The 15,434-nt window shown below is 39.3% G+C and overlaps 1 protein-coding gene across 2 annotated transcripts in view; it reads left to right on the top strand.

Annotated features, from left to right (window-relative positions):
* Positions 1–15,434, top strand: part of LOC121293603 (protoheme IX farnesyltransferase, mitochondrial) — a 130,528-nt gene that overhangs the window by 6,163 nt on the left and 108,931 nt on the right. For both annotated transcript variants that reach the window (XR_005946568.1, XM_041216695.1), the window contains exon 2: positions 7,678–7,817. Coding sequence is in view for 1 of the 2 variants with exons in the window: in XM_041216695.1 (XP_041072629.1) it covers positions 7,678–7,817 (140 nt within the window). In the remaining variant the exon portion in view is untranslated. The remainder of the gene's footprint in view (positions 1–7,677; positions 7,818–15,434) is intronic.

Here is a 15,434-nt window from a genome sequence, read left to right as displayed (position 1 = left end):
TGGAACACAGTGTGCCATAAAAGAACAGAAAGGTGCCGGAAAAAAGCCCTAGACTAAGGGGAACAGACTGATAACAGCATTTTAACTGGTTCCTGACCAGGTGGATTTTGTGTGGTAACAATGCAGGCAGTACTACGCTTCAAAAGTAAATTCAAATGCTGTGAAGCACTTTAAAACATCCTGAGAATGTGATAACAGCGCTTTATCATGCATGCTCTTTTCTGAAGTCAAGTAGAGGGAATAGCTGAGTATATTGTTCCTGTCCCAGTGTAACATGCTGCCAAGGAAATGGGGTTAGACAGCAGCAAAATGGGAACTTCAACTGCAGCCTTCTGTCCTGGCTCAGCTCCCAGACATTATAACGATATGTAGCAATACGTTAAATTTTCCTTTCTAAAACCAATTTTTTCCGGAGTTTCTGGTTTGGCAGCATTGGAGTTAGAATAGCTGGATTAAATATTGTACTGTTAACAAATGAATCATGGCAGGATGGCCCTTTCATTTCCCACATCACTTTTGAATGTCCAGTTTTCTAGCATGTCTGTGTAATTGGTGCCAAAAGGCTACATAGGCACTCAGAATTAAGTACTGTGTTTGTGGTGAGCTTCTGCTAAATATTTGTGTGGAGCATGAATAATGAAAAAATTGATCTGCATTTGTAAGATTCAAAACAAATCCCCCTTGAAATCTTTTTTTGATGCGTTTGCATTAAAACAAGTGCATCAGTGTTCTGGAAAATTGAGTAAATTGTTGTTTAAGTGATTTTTTTGTGATAAATGTGCAGGACATTAAAGTAATGCATCAATGGTCTAATGATTTGTGAGTTTTCTGTTAAAGGAAATTAGGTGTAAATATCTTAATTGGTTACTTGAATTAATGTTTTCTTAGGTAAGGGAAATGTCTGAGATGGAAGATGGATTATCTTGTCACATATTGAATTAAGTCACTGGTATGAAAATAGCATTTTCTGTGCTGGTTACAGATTATATTTACAAAGGGCAAAAGCGAATTGTAACCATCTGTTTTTTGGACACTTCTTAGTCCATGCAATTAATTGTAATGTTTTATATTTATTATGGATAGGAGTGCCACAACTGGATGGTCATTTTTTTTTTGAAATTATGCTTCTTAGAATGTAACAAGCTGCAGAAAAAGAGTTTGTCTATCCTTGAATTAATATTGTAAGCAAACAGCCAAAAAATGTTTTGCCTGCAAACCCCAGTGGTATTAGGTAGTTCTAAGGTAATGCATGTTTGTTATTGTTTTATTAAAACATCAGTTTAAAATCGTATCATCTGCCTTGGTATCATGCATATTTAATTTGTAGAAGAGTAATTCTATTAATTAGTGTTCAATCCTTGATTGGTTGTCACAGATGAATATATGTGCAACTCATATTGAACTCATATTGAATATTAAAGAATATTCAGTAGGTGGCACTAATCTGCAAGGCTATAATCCATTTACCATGGATCCAATAATATCTCATACCAAAGTTGGGGGCAGCGGAGAGAGGAGAATGTAGCTTGAACATTAACCCTGGAAGTTCTCAACATTGACTCTGGACCACGTGAAGTCCTAAGGCCTCAGGTCAAACATAGGCATGAAATCTTCTGCTGATTATCCCCTACCACCCTGCCTCAGCTGATGAATCAGTCCTCCTCCACGTTGAACACTACTTGGAAAAGCACTGAGGGTAGCAAGTACTGGATACAGCAAAGACTGGGCCTGGCAACATCCAGCTGTAGTACGGAAGTCTTGTGCTCCAGAGCTTTTGCACCCCTTGCCAAGCTGTTCCAGTGCAGCTACAACACCGGCATCTATCCGATGATGAGTAAAATAGCCGAGGCATGTTCTGTCATCAAATGAAGGACAAATCCAACCCAGCCAATTAATTCCCCAGCAGTCTATATGCCACCATCGGTCTATATGCCACCATCAGTAGAGTAATGAAAGGTGTGGTCAATGGTGGTATCAAGCTGCACTTACATAGCAGTAACTTGCACATCAGTGCTCAGTTTGGGTTTGGCCAGGACCAGTCGGCTCCAGATCTCATTATAGCCTTGGTCCAAATATGGAAAAAGCTGAACTGAAGAAATGAAACCAGAGTGTTTGCACTTGCAGCATTTGACCAAGTGTGGTATCAAGGAGCCCGAGCAAAATTAAAGTCAATGGGAATCGGGGGAGAAAAGTCTCCACTGGTTGGAGTCGTATTTAGCACAAAGGAAAGTGGTTGTGCTTGTCGGAGGCCAATCATCTCCACTCTGGAACATCGCTGCAGGAGTTCTTCAGGGCAGTGACCTAGTTCAGCTATCTTCAGCTGCTTCATAGAGGACAACCCCACCACCATCATAAAGCCAGAAGTAGGAGTGTTCGCTGCTGATTGCACATTCAGAGCTCCTCAGATAATGAAGCAGCCCATGCCTGAATACAGCAAGACCTGGATAGCATCCAGGCTGGGGCACACAAGTAGCAAGTAATATTCATGCCACTGTTACAACCAGGTGAGGAGGAGTGAGCTGGCTCCCCTTCTATTCAGCCACCTCAATTGGTCGCAACAAAGGTTTTAAAATTTCTTTTCCCTGTAAATGCCTTTTCCAGTCCAAATGTATTTATTTGTTAACAAGTCAATCAAACCAGGTTTTCTTGAGCCAAAGAGTAAGTTTATTAGTTACTAAACCTGAGAAAAGTTATTAATAAAGACACAATGATACACATACACAGATATCAGGAGTAAGAAAGTTAGAGTCCAACAGTAGTTAAAAGAATATTTGATTAAGCCCTTTGCTTGTCTTTGAGGTATACATTGTTGAACATTGCAGTCATTTGAAGTTAGTTGGTTTCCTGTCGAATCCTGGAGTTGACTTGGTTCAGGTCTGTGCTTTGTTGAAGACACTCTTTTAGCATGAGAGAGAAAGATCTTTTCTGCTCTCCTCCAGCAGTGTTTTTAGATGACTGTGATGTTTGATTCTCCTCCTCCTCCTCCTCCTCTTCCTGATTCTGTTTTGCAGAGCAGGAGTTTTTAAACCTCCTGTCTGTATATTCCTAGAAAGGAATTTGGTCATGCTTTGCAGTCATTGTTGCAGGCCAAAATAATCCCATTTTTTGATCTTTTCATCTCTGAAATTTTTGACACATTTCAAGATAGAAATCAACAGGAGATGGTGATTTCATCCTCCATGGGGAGCTTTAAATGTCTGAGTATCTGACTGGTTAGCAGTTCCCATTGTCTTGATAGAGCTGCAGTTGAACAAAGTCCAGCACTTTGCATTTTTAATGCCTTTCTTTCAAGAGATCCCCTGTTTGGAGTGGACCTTGACAAACCCTAGGTGTGAAATTCCAAGCAACAGGTCTGCAGTGCAGTTCATATAGAAAGTTTCCAGAGAAGTGGTCAGCTTTACAATAGCAAACATCAAGTGACTCGTGGCAGCCATTTTTGATCAGTGTCTTTTCTTGTATTTTTTTAAACCAGGCTTTTAAACAGTTCAATATGTCTCTGGTTAGCTGGTGAAGTTGTAGGTAGATCTCACTCAGTCACAATTTCCTGTTGTGGCACCACCCAAGTGCTAGGCAATGATCACCTCCCAGAGGGAGAATCTAACCTTTTCCCCATCGCTTTGACTGGCATTACTGTTGCTGAACCCCCCCACCATCAATATTCTGGGGTCACCATTGGCCGGAAACTTAACTGGATCAGCTATATTAATACTGTGGCTATAAGAGCAGGGCAGAGGCTGGGAATTCTGTAGCAAGTAACTCACCTCCTGACTCCCCAAAGGCATAAATCAGAAGTGTGATGGAATACTCTTTACTTTCCTGGATGAATGCAGCTCCAACAACACTCATGAAGATAGACACCATCCAGGACAAAGCAGTCTGCTCGACTGGCACCCCATTCGCTACCTTATTCACTCCCTCCACCACCAGCACGCAGTGGCAGCAGTATGTACCATCTACAAGATCCACTGCAGCAATTCAACAAAGTTCCATCAACAGCACCTTCCAAACCTGCAACCTCTACCACCTAGAAGAACAAGTGCAACAGCACATGGGAATGCCAATATGTGCAACTTCCCCTCCAAGTCACACACCATCCTGTCTTGTGCTGTTCCTTCACTGTCGCTGGGTCAAATTTCTCGAACTTCCAAACAGCACTGTGGGTCTACCTACACCACATGGCCTGCAGCAGTTCAAGAAGACGGCTCACCACCATCTTCTCAAGGGTAATTAGGGATGAGCAACATATGTTGGCTTTGGCAATGAGGTTCATATCCCATGAACAAATATAAAAAGGCACTCGGGCTATCTCAGGAGTGACTAGCAATGCTGTGCCTAAGGGAATTTTGAAGGCAAAACTTAAACTACAACAGTGTTACTGTTATATTCTAGAATTTTTTCATTGTTCCAGGATGCCTTTCTTCCTTTGTGCCATTTAACTTCACGCTCATTGATTTAACACTGAGGATGTGAAACAGTTTTACAAGCTTGATGGGCCTTTTGCAAACAAAAACCCTGTTTATAGTTAGTTTGTCCAATGGACCAGAAAAAGTGAGTGAATGTTCTGAGTTTAATGTTTCACTTTAAATTGAGTGGCCTACTTGAATGATTGCAACAAATCTTACTGCCTGATACAACTGAGTCAACTACAGGAGTCAGAATTAAATGGTTTGTGTCTGAAATGGTGACTGTACAACATATATTGAACAAATGATGAAGCTACAAGATGAGTTATTTATGCTAACGTTGCTTTATATAATAGCCTAGATTTTTCAGTCATTGGTGAAGGAATGACACTTGTCACTCATTACATTTTACAGCTTCCCAAATACTTTTCATGAGCTTTTCAATGGCAACTTATGCTTTTTAGTGAATTTCTTCAGTGTGGTGTGCTGTACAGGGGATTAGCCATGTGTATAAGTGAGAGCAACAGTGTGCTTTAACCAATCAGATTGAAGCAACCATGCTGAAACATGCAGTATAAATTAGAATAATTCAATGTAAAGTCATGTACAAAAAGTGAAATAAAGATTGAGAATGTAAGATGTGATTGAGAGAATGAGATGAGACAGAAAGGAAAAGTAGAAAAGAACATCTCCAATGGTAATTAAATTGTGGAGGAATGAATCTCCACACTTTAAAAAATTAAACTTTCAGGGTCAGAGAGGTTGCTTGGGAGTAATTAAGATGTATCATGTCATTAAAATCTCACTTAAACCTGAATGCTTGAACAACTTTTAACTTTTCCTGGAGTTTAGTGCACAATTAGAAGACAAATACAACTTCACACCTGTCATGTGCTTTAATGTCAAGTTTCTCAGAGGTACTGGTTTAGCAAAGATTGCACAGAAGCAAAGAAAATTCGGCAACAACTCTGAATTTCTGTGTTTAAATGTGCATGTGTAGACTCTGCAAGCTGCTCTCCCATTTACTCCATAATTGTAATGTGAACTCACTGTAATCAGGGCCACCGTGTTCGTTTGATGTTTTCACTGTGGAATTGTGTTGTGTATGATCCCCATGGGGGAACCGTAAAGCAAAATAACTAAATTTACAGAACGACACCCAGTGGTAAGAAATAATCAACAAGATTACTTCTGTAACTTCCACTTTAACACAAATCAAAATCAACGTGAATTCACTTGAAATAGTCTATATAACAAAGTGACATCTTCCACAAGCAGTTTCATCATTCCCATGTGACTTGTGGCACTACGTATCAAAGGTTATGGGGGGGTAGGAGGAATGTGGAGCTGAGGCCAGAATCAGATCAGCCATGATCTTATTGAATGGCGGAGCAGGCCCAAGGGGCCGAATGGCCACCTCCTAATTCGTATGTATGTAGCTACACAGTTCCACAATATGGTGTTCTTTATGACGTAGGATAGATCAAGAGTCCTATCCGAAAACACCTTTCACCTCCAAGTTTCACTGATATGATTATCATCATCAAAGCGCACTTCTATAAATCCCCTCTCCCTCTGGTCATGGCAGTCCTGATGGTGTAGTTTTCCAGAATTCCTTTTCAGCCTACCAACCAACAACACCCTGGAACACGGTTTGGCCACTTCTGGTAAAATACCCAACTCGTTAGTGTCTCCAAGCTATTCACACAGCTCCCAGCTTTTTAGTCTGCCCACGCAGTGCCTCTAAGAGCTCTTGCATCTGTGTGCTGATCATCTTCTGCCTGCAGCTCTCCTTTATGCCTGTTAGCTTCACAGCTTTCATATCTTAGCCTGCTTCCTTGTACTCTTCCAGGTCAAGACTCATCAGGTCACCTGGACCAGTATTTATTTTTATTCAAGAAAATGCCAAATGATCCCTTTACAATTGATGCAAACTCTTAAAAGTCCTTTTTAAACATTCTTAAAAACAATTATAGATTCCACAGTCATTTTAAATAAATTACAAATTTTTGTTACTGTACTGCCTTCGGGTCAAAGGCCACCACGGTAACTAGAATTGTAGCTTGAGAAGACATGGGGAATCCTGGAAAAAGTAATTAAATGAACGTGGAGCCATTTTTTTGTTGGAGGAAAAGTATTTTGTGTGGATGCTTAATTGGCTGTTTTCTGGTAATATCTTCATGGAATGCTTATAGGTCAGACATCTGTGTCTGATTATTTAATAACAAGTTTCAGGTTCTTTTTAGTTGAATATGCAGCATCATGCCTGTTGTAAAAAGTTGGTGTAAATCATTTTTTAGTTTTTACACAATACAACATCAATCAGCAAAGTCATTGAGTTTTGAGTGACTCAGGACTTGCTGCATGTAATGACACAAATGATAACATCCATGCTAAGCTGATAAAATTCTCCCAGAAAGAGTATGTAATGTTTCATATTTCATATATTTTCATATATCACATTACATCACAGTTCAGAAGTTGTATTGCAAATAAAAAATCTTTATACTGGAGAACTCATGCATGTTTAACATACAAATCTCTAGATGGTTACTGTGCACCAATAAATACATTGGCCTAAGGGTAATCACTGTTTAGTGTATAAAATAGATTAAGGAGATTAATCTAGTATTCTGAAGTTAAAAGTAGCTATAAATTATGATAGTTCTAACATTAAATTATATAGAAAGCTTCTTGACTTTGAGAACTACCCAAAAGTTATTGGGTAGCAGGTCCAAACTGGTATAGACTCATGGAGAGGCATTGGAGATGTTTCTGCTTGGTATATTGGCTTTACTCGGCTATTACCTTCCAATGCTTGATTCTCCTCAAACTGGTTCTTGACCCAAAGTAAACTTGCCGCATTTGCAGTGCCAGCGGCTTGGAAAGACCGGATCCTTCTGACTGTCAGCATTAGCAAATCTGTCACGTTAACATTGGAATTACTGCTGCTTGTGCGGATTCTACACATTGGGAACCAGCGCACTAGAAATCCAATTAATCCAATGAGAAAGCAGCTGGTTCTCAACTATCTACAGTTCACGGCATAAACAATGTGTATCTAACAAAAGGAAACAGTGGTGCTGTTTGAAATATTACATGGTGAAACCATGCATATTTAAGTAATATGTGTTTTCTGAACTGGAATAAATATCTAACTCCATATTCTCAAGTACCGATTTTTCTGATGAAAAGGCTAGCATATTTTAACTCTTATTAAAACTCTATGCCCTGCAGCTTTTAACGGTTTGCTTTCTTTCCCCTATCTCCCTAGGCCGGTTGGGTGTGTGTGTTTTCGAAACTCTTCAAAAAGTTACAATCATAAAGCAATTTCCAAAGGTTATTGTCCGTCATTACAGATCAGGCAATCGTGAATGGCTCACATTTCAGCATTTTACCCTTCCTAAATGCCAGGTTAGTAAAAGCATCTTGAGCGTTTAATGATTCGTATATTTTTGGCGACACAAATACATGTTTTTTTAGCACAGTTGGTCCATGTAGGAAAGAAGGTTGAGTATAAAGCAAGTGGGAGGGAAATAAGGACAGTTTAATTTATCACCCAGTTTCCACAAACTTCATAAATTTTAATCGTGATTTTTGTAGGATTCCTTTAGCACTGAATGGTATAAATGATGTTGCCTGACCAATCACTGAAGGGTTTTACTGTACCGAAAAGAAACAAGCACCTAATAGTCAGTTGAGGAAAGGCAGATATCCTGAATCTAGAGATAAAGGAAGACTTAAGAAAGCAGTTTTCAGGATAAAGTTGAATTCCCCGTGTGAAAAATTCACACCGACTATTCTCTTATCTTGGGTAGATAGTGTTATCTTCAATTTCACCTTGATCAGGTCTCCTAGAAAAATCATCATTTCTTGAACAATGCAAAGGAAATCATTCAGGGCAGCTTTCAGTGGACTGGTTCCCTCCTTAACTATTTTTAAAGTATCTCCTTTTCAGGTTCCTTTGTTGAACAGTTGCTCTACAGAGTACAGAAAGCAAAGAGACCCTCATATGGTTTGTAAAGTTGAGCTATTTTAACATCACTTTTGTAGGCAAATGAAAAACACAGTGCTTTCTTTGTAACAAACTCCCTTTTCCCTTTTGCGTTTCCATTCTGCGGAAGGTTCTTCACTGCATGGTTGCACAGAAAAATTCCTATCCGCTCTCTGTTACCTTGACTATTTGTGATCAATGTGCTTGACACTTGTCATTGTTCCCCTCTGGATTAGTTCCTCACAGTTGTGTTCACAAGTTTAGTACAAACACAAAAATGTGCATTTGCTTTCAACACTGAGCCAGCTCTCAGAAGGTTTTTATTGCCAGTCCCATTCCTGGCCAATTTGATTCCAAATTGTATTTTCTTCCCTTCCCTCTAAGTCTTTTCCAAAGGCCATGAACTGAAACACAGACACTGCTGTGGTACTTGTGGCAATGAATGCAACTCTTCTGTAAGTCAGTTGTAGCCAACCTTTCAAAGCTGAAGACCTGGAAAAGGAAATGGTTTGGTGACACACCTTATCAGCATACAGAGCCACTAAAATTCTGCAGCAACAGATGTATATTCTACTATATGTTACCAAATGGTCTGGATATAAGTATCTTAAAACTTTAAAAGTAAATTTTAAATGAAATCTAAAGCAGCACAAACTTAGAAGACAGCACCCTAAGTGTAAAGTTACAGCTTGATGTGAAACTGTGACTTGGAGCAGGTACATTTTTAGCAACAATATATTTTAAGAACTATATAACCTTGCATTGATATTGGGGAAGGGGCATTCACCAAAAGTTACTGCACTTTAAGTTTTTTCCATTCAAACTTGGTGGAAACAACTATTTCTTTTAGGTCAGTTTGAAGTAACAGCTGTGATCTTTACCCACACTAATCTAGCTGTGAAACTTCAGTGGTCTTTATATTTTGTACTGCACAAGGCCTAGTCATAACTGAAGATCAGAAACAAATGGCCAGGTAATTGTAGCACAGTACCAAGGAATAATGGGGACCTGTCAATCAAGTATAGTGTAGGCTTACTGAAATTCCTACTGTAGCTATGAGTACAGTATACCAGGCAAGAGCTTTTGAAACCTACCTCATCAATGGGGCTTTAATGTGCACTGTTTCCAACTGTTCTCATACCTGTTCCCTATTTCTGAATTTCCCGCTTCCTTTGTTTCTTGTTCCTTGCTTCTTTCTCTCATTTTTCTTGCTGACACTCATCGTCTCTTGCTTTCCCCTCTCTCTTATCCCTTCTGCTTTGCAGTTACTGGCAGTATCTCTTTGTCTCACAAATCTAAGCAGTGCTTCTATTCCAGGCTCATTTTACTGCTGCAGAGCTAATCATTTGTGCCTGTGGCAGTAGCAGTAGTGTCGCTTCCTATTTTCTCCTTTGTCATATTCCAGGAGGATTAACTATATGCTGTGTTAGATATCAAGTGGGTGTTATTGTTTAATAGCTGAGCAGTACACCAGGTCTCCCACTTTGAGTTTAAATGATTTAGTTTGTATTGTGATTGATTTAAAATATTAGCTAGTTAGGTTAGAAGAGAAGTAAAGCTTTTTATTGTATTGCCTACTTGTGCTCTAAGCCTGTCATGTCGTGATTGAGTGCGTGAACAGACAGTGTATACAGTATTCAAATAATTGTACTTTAGTCAGAGTTGATAAGTAGCTCTGGTGGGCTGCTCTTGCTTTAAATTCCAACTGGGCAGTTGGTAATTACTGATAATATAATTTTTACATCCATCAACTTCATGCTTTTGTGCTGCAATTTATCTGGTTGACCATTATATGTGAACAAATGATAACTAATGTGACAACTGGGATTGAACAAACCATGAAAGTTTTTTTTTAAAGTTGTTTTGAACGTAATCAGTAAACTTGGTTACCTGATCAGAATTCCAACCTGAAGCACTGAAGTTAATCCCTTTCTATTTATAGATAGAGAAAACAACATAATGATTATAAATTTCAGCAGTGCTCTCCAGTTTGCAAACGTGATCTCCCCTTTGATGAAAGGGGAGATCTGTTTGATGAAAATGTTAGTCATTATGAGGTCCATAGACTTTGTTAGGTAATTAACTTGGTAACTCTAAATATACAGTTAGACTTCTCAAGTGTGAGCCTAATATAACTAACTATCCCATCCGTAAGTCAAACAATTATTTGTTCAATTCCTTCCATGGCTTGAGCATATATTTTAGGATGCCTTTCCAGTGCTGTACTGGGGGTGTGATGCTTTGATGGAGGTCCTGTGACATTAAAACAAGGGCCCACCTGCTCGTTCAAATGTACAGGAAAGATCCCATAACACTAAATAAAGAAGAGCAGGGAGTTCTGTTGAAGGGTCATGAGGACTTGAAACGTCAACTCTTTTCTTCTCCACCGATGCTGCCAGACCTGCTGAGTTTTTCCAGGTAATTCTGTTTTTCTTTTGGATTTCCAGCATCCACAGTTTTTTTGTTTTTATTTTAGTTCTCCCAGTGTTCTGGCCACCATTCCCCTCTCCATCAATATCAGCAAAAAAGATTAGTCATTGATATCATTTGCTGTTTGTGAGACCGAATTTGTGCAAATTGCTTGCCATGTTAGACTGTGTGACTATGCGTAAAAAAACAATTATTTGTCTGTGAATACCTTTGTTACTTTTATACTTGGCTGTTCAACACACCTTGGCTAGCCTCCCATATTCCAGTGCCCATAAACGAAAGCTCATCCAAAATTCTGCTGCTCATATCCTAACTTGCACCAAGTCCCATGCGTTCATCACCTCTGTACTCACTGACCTTACATTGGCTCCTGGTAATGCAACGTCTTGATTTTAGAATTCTCACCCTTGTTTTCAAAGCCCAACGCTGTGATCTATCCCAGCCCCAGAACCCATCTAAATATCTCTGCTTATCTAATTCTGGCCGCTTTAGCAACCTTGATTTTAATTACTTCACCATTTGTGGCTGTGCCATCAGCTGCCTGGTGCCTAACCTATGGAATTCCCTTGCTAAATCTCTCCATCTCTCTACCCCTCTTTCCTCCTGTATGACACTCTTTAAAACTTAATTCTTTGACTAAGCCTTTGATCATTTGCCCTAATATCATGTAATGTGGCTCAGTGTGAAATTTGGTTCAATAACACTCCTTTTTAAGTGCTTTGGGGTGTTTTACTTTGTTAAAGATGCTATATTAATGCAAACTATTGTGAAGCATTTTGGAACATGAAAGGTATTGAATAAATGCAAGTCCATTGTTTTTATTATAGTAACAATTTTTCAAAATAAACATGCCTCATGAGAAGAGTCACTTGGTCAATAGCATACCCTCGTTTTCTTCATTCTTTCACATGATGTGGGTGTTGTTGGCTAGGCCAGCATTTGCTGCCCACTCTTAATTGCCCTTGAGAAGGTGGTGGTGAGCCACTAACTTGAACCGCTGCAGTCCATGTGGTGTAGGTGCACTCATAGTGCCGTTAGGAGGGTAGTTCCAGGATTTTGAGGGAACAGGTGGCATTGAGGGAACAGCGATTTAGTTCCTAGTCAGGATGGTGTGTGACTTGGAGGGGAATTTGCAGGTGGTGGTGTCAGGGGTGATGGTTAGATTCCCTCTTGTTGAAGATGGTCATTGCCTGGCACTTCTGTGATGGGGATGTTACTTGCCACTTATCAGCTCAAGCCTGAATATTGCCCCGGTCTTGCTGCATATTTGCACAGCTGCTTCAGTATCTGAGTTGAACATTGTGCAGTCATCAGCAAACATCCCCACTTCTCATCTTGTGATAGGTGTGAGTAAATTTCCTGGTTTGTGGGTCTCTGGAAGAAATCAAGTGAAATATGAGCCGCTCTGACATGTGAGTTACAGTTTATCTTATCACTTCGATAATTAGGAAAAGATTCTTTCCCATATTCTGCAAGATTACGATGAGAACTTTTCTATGGAAAAATAAACATTGGATTTACCAGTTACTGGAAAACGAGTTCATCAAATTTCAGCCTGATTGCTCCCAGGGTGGTGAGGAAATTGGATGAAGGGAAATATATCATTCTACTCTTTCATTGCTCAAGCAACAATGTAAACCTACGTAGTACCATAAATAAAGAAAAACATCCCAAAGTACTTCACAATATTGTAATCAAAAAAGGAAAGAAGTAAAGAAACAAGTAAAGAAGGAAATATTAGTGGGATGATCAGAAAATTTTTAAGGGGCCTCTTTATGGGAGAGGAGCGGGATGGAAAATTGGATGAGAGAGTAGATTCCAGAACATGGGACTGAGGTGACTGAAGGCAGAACTATCAAGGATAAAGCAAAGGGAAGAAATGATGCACAATGATGTTAGAGTCAGATATATGGAGTGTTGGGATGTGGATAGTTGTAGTACCGGAGATGGTTACAGAGATGGGAAGGGGTGAAGCCACAAAGCAATTTTAAACACAACAATGAGAATTTTAAATTTTGAGCCCAGGTGGGTTACCAACAACATTGGTGATGGGTAAGTAAGACTCAATGTGGGATATCATACAGTAGCAGAATTTTGGATGAATTTAAGTTTATGGAGGATGGGAATTTGGCCAGGGGGAACACTGCAATAGGCAAGCCTGGATGATAGCATTAGGAACAGATGTACTTAGGATGGGTAAAGTTGACATCATAGATGGTCATTGTGATGAAGAGGATTGCAGGGTCATATGCTAAGCTCGGGATCGAATTGTTTGAAACAATGGCTGGGCAGGGGATGAAGTCGGTAAAGGATTGTGGCAGAGCCTGAAGAAAATGGCTTTTGTCTTCCCAGTGTTTGGCAGGGGGAAATTATGGCTCATCAAGCCGTCTAACAAAGAGGCAGTAGAAGTGTCAAGAGATGTAGTGGAGTTAGGTAACACATATGTTGAACCCCATGGTGTGAAGATGTGCATGAGGAATGGAGTGAAGAATGATTCTTGGGGAGCTTCAGATGCAATGATTTGGGATAGGAAGAGAAACCATTGCTGGAGATGCCTTGGTTCTGATTTGAATAGTTAAGAGGTGATGACCGTTCCAGCAAGATGGACAATGATGGAGGAGGACGATGTGGCCGACTACGACAAAGGCTTCAGCCGGTTCAAGGAGAACTAATGCACCAAGGTCATTGTCTGAGAGAATGTTGTTTGTGACTTGGTTAATGGCAAAAACTTAATTGGAGACTGTTAACAGGAGTTATAGCAAAGGGGGGCAGGGATTTTGGCTTTTTCAAAATATTCATGGACTTTGGAGAGGGAAAAGACAAGTTTCTTACTAGCTTGCTTGTACGGAAGGGGAGGGTGATAGTCTACCCTTTCTGAAAACTATTTAAAAATAAGCTTCTTTCAGCCCACATTTTAAGAAGTTTGTCATAAAATGCCACAATGGGTTTCCGAGCAAATATGAAAAGTATTTTAGATACATATAAGTTAAGATTTTGCCTCTCATATATTATCAGATCAGTGGGAGATAGTATTTTGTCCCTTCTCCGGATTGAGATAAATAAGAGAAGGGATTGAGTGACAATAGCTCTATTCAAAACATAAACACGAAACTGGTGCTGTCATGTTTTGACTTGTATGTTGTGAGAAAATGTGTTGTATAGTAGTACTTTGTTTCACCTGTGGCTTTAAGCAAGTATTTTGAGTTTCGCATTATTAAGAAGCCTATGTTTTACTACAACAAGGCTATATTTGAAATTTGAAGTAAATAAACCCACCTACATTGTGTAATCTATTATTTTTATGTAACTAATTATTTTTAATTATTTTCTTTCATGACATGTTCGTATTTGATAACTTAAATTCTTTGATGTCTGAGGAATCTCTAAGTTTTATTATTAAAAAAACACATACTTTGGTGTTGCTTTTAAGATTTTGCTTTCATTTGTGCTCAGAAAAATTTGACGAAGAGCAATACTTTGGCGATTTAGTGGGCTAATTGCATGGGCTGCTGTTTAATTGATGTATTCTATGATCGCTGTAATAATAGAAACCAGAATCAATGCATATAAACTCCCAGAGATTTGGATAAAATCTTGAGTGTTGCTTTTGCTGGAAAATGGAGAAAGACTGAGAGACAAAGAAATTATAATTTTACATAACTATCAATATAAGTAGGTTTTTGTAATGATTACGATTAACCAATTTAGCAACAGATTGATGTAATTTTTCCTTTTAGCTGTACATTAAATATGCTGTACATTGGACCAGATACAAGATGACCTCTCAAAAATCTCTAAACAAGTCTATCACTCTTAAAGTACCAACGTACAGAATAGGAGTGGATGGAGGCCATTTGGCCCTTCAAGCCTGCTCCGCCATTCAATAAGATCATGGCTGATCTGTTTGTGTTTCAAGTTCCACATTCCCATCTACCCCAATAACCTTTCATTCCCTTGCCTGACAAGAATCTATCTACCACTACCTTAAAAATGTTCGGTGACTCCGCTTCCACCACCTTCTGAGGCAGCGAGTTCCAAAGTCGCACAGCATCTGAGAGAAAGAAATTTTGCTCATCATGAAAGGGTGGTCCCTAATTTTAAAGCAGTACCCCCTAGTTCTGGACTCAGCCACAAGAGGAAATATCCTTTCAATGTCCAACTTGTCAAGACCATTCAGGGTCTTATATAAAAGCAAAATACTGCAGATGCTGGAAATCTGAAATAAAACCAGTGGTACAGCACAGATACTGCTAGACCTGCTGAATTTTTCCAGCAATTTCTGTTTTTGTTTCAGGACCATATATAGTTCAATCAAGTCATCCCCCTCCCTTCTAAAGTCCAGTGTAAATGAGCCCAGCCTGTCCAACATAACCTCATAAGACAGCCTGCTTATCCCATGTATCAGTCTAGTAAACCTCCTCTGAACTGTCTCCTTCACATTTACATCCTTCCTTAAATAAGGAGACCAAAACTGCACACAGTATTCAAGATGCATTCTCACCAATGCCCTATATAACTGAAGCATAACATCCTTACTTTTAATGTCCAATTCCTCTCATAATAAAGGAGAGCGTTCCATTAGCTTTCTTGTTTATGTGCTGTACCTG

Source organism: Carcharodon carcharias, chromosome 22, assembly GCF_017639515.1.
Source record: "Carcharodon carcharias isolate sCarCar2 chromosome 22, sCarCar2.pri, whole genome shotgun sequence".
NCBI lineage: Eukaryota > Metazoa > Chordata > Chondrichthyes > Lamniformes > Lamnidae > Carcharodon > Carcharodon carcharias.
The sequence above is the reverse complement of the archived record's forward strand: the minus strand, read 5'-3'. Positions and strand labels throughout refer to the sequence as shown.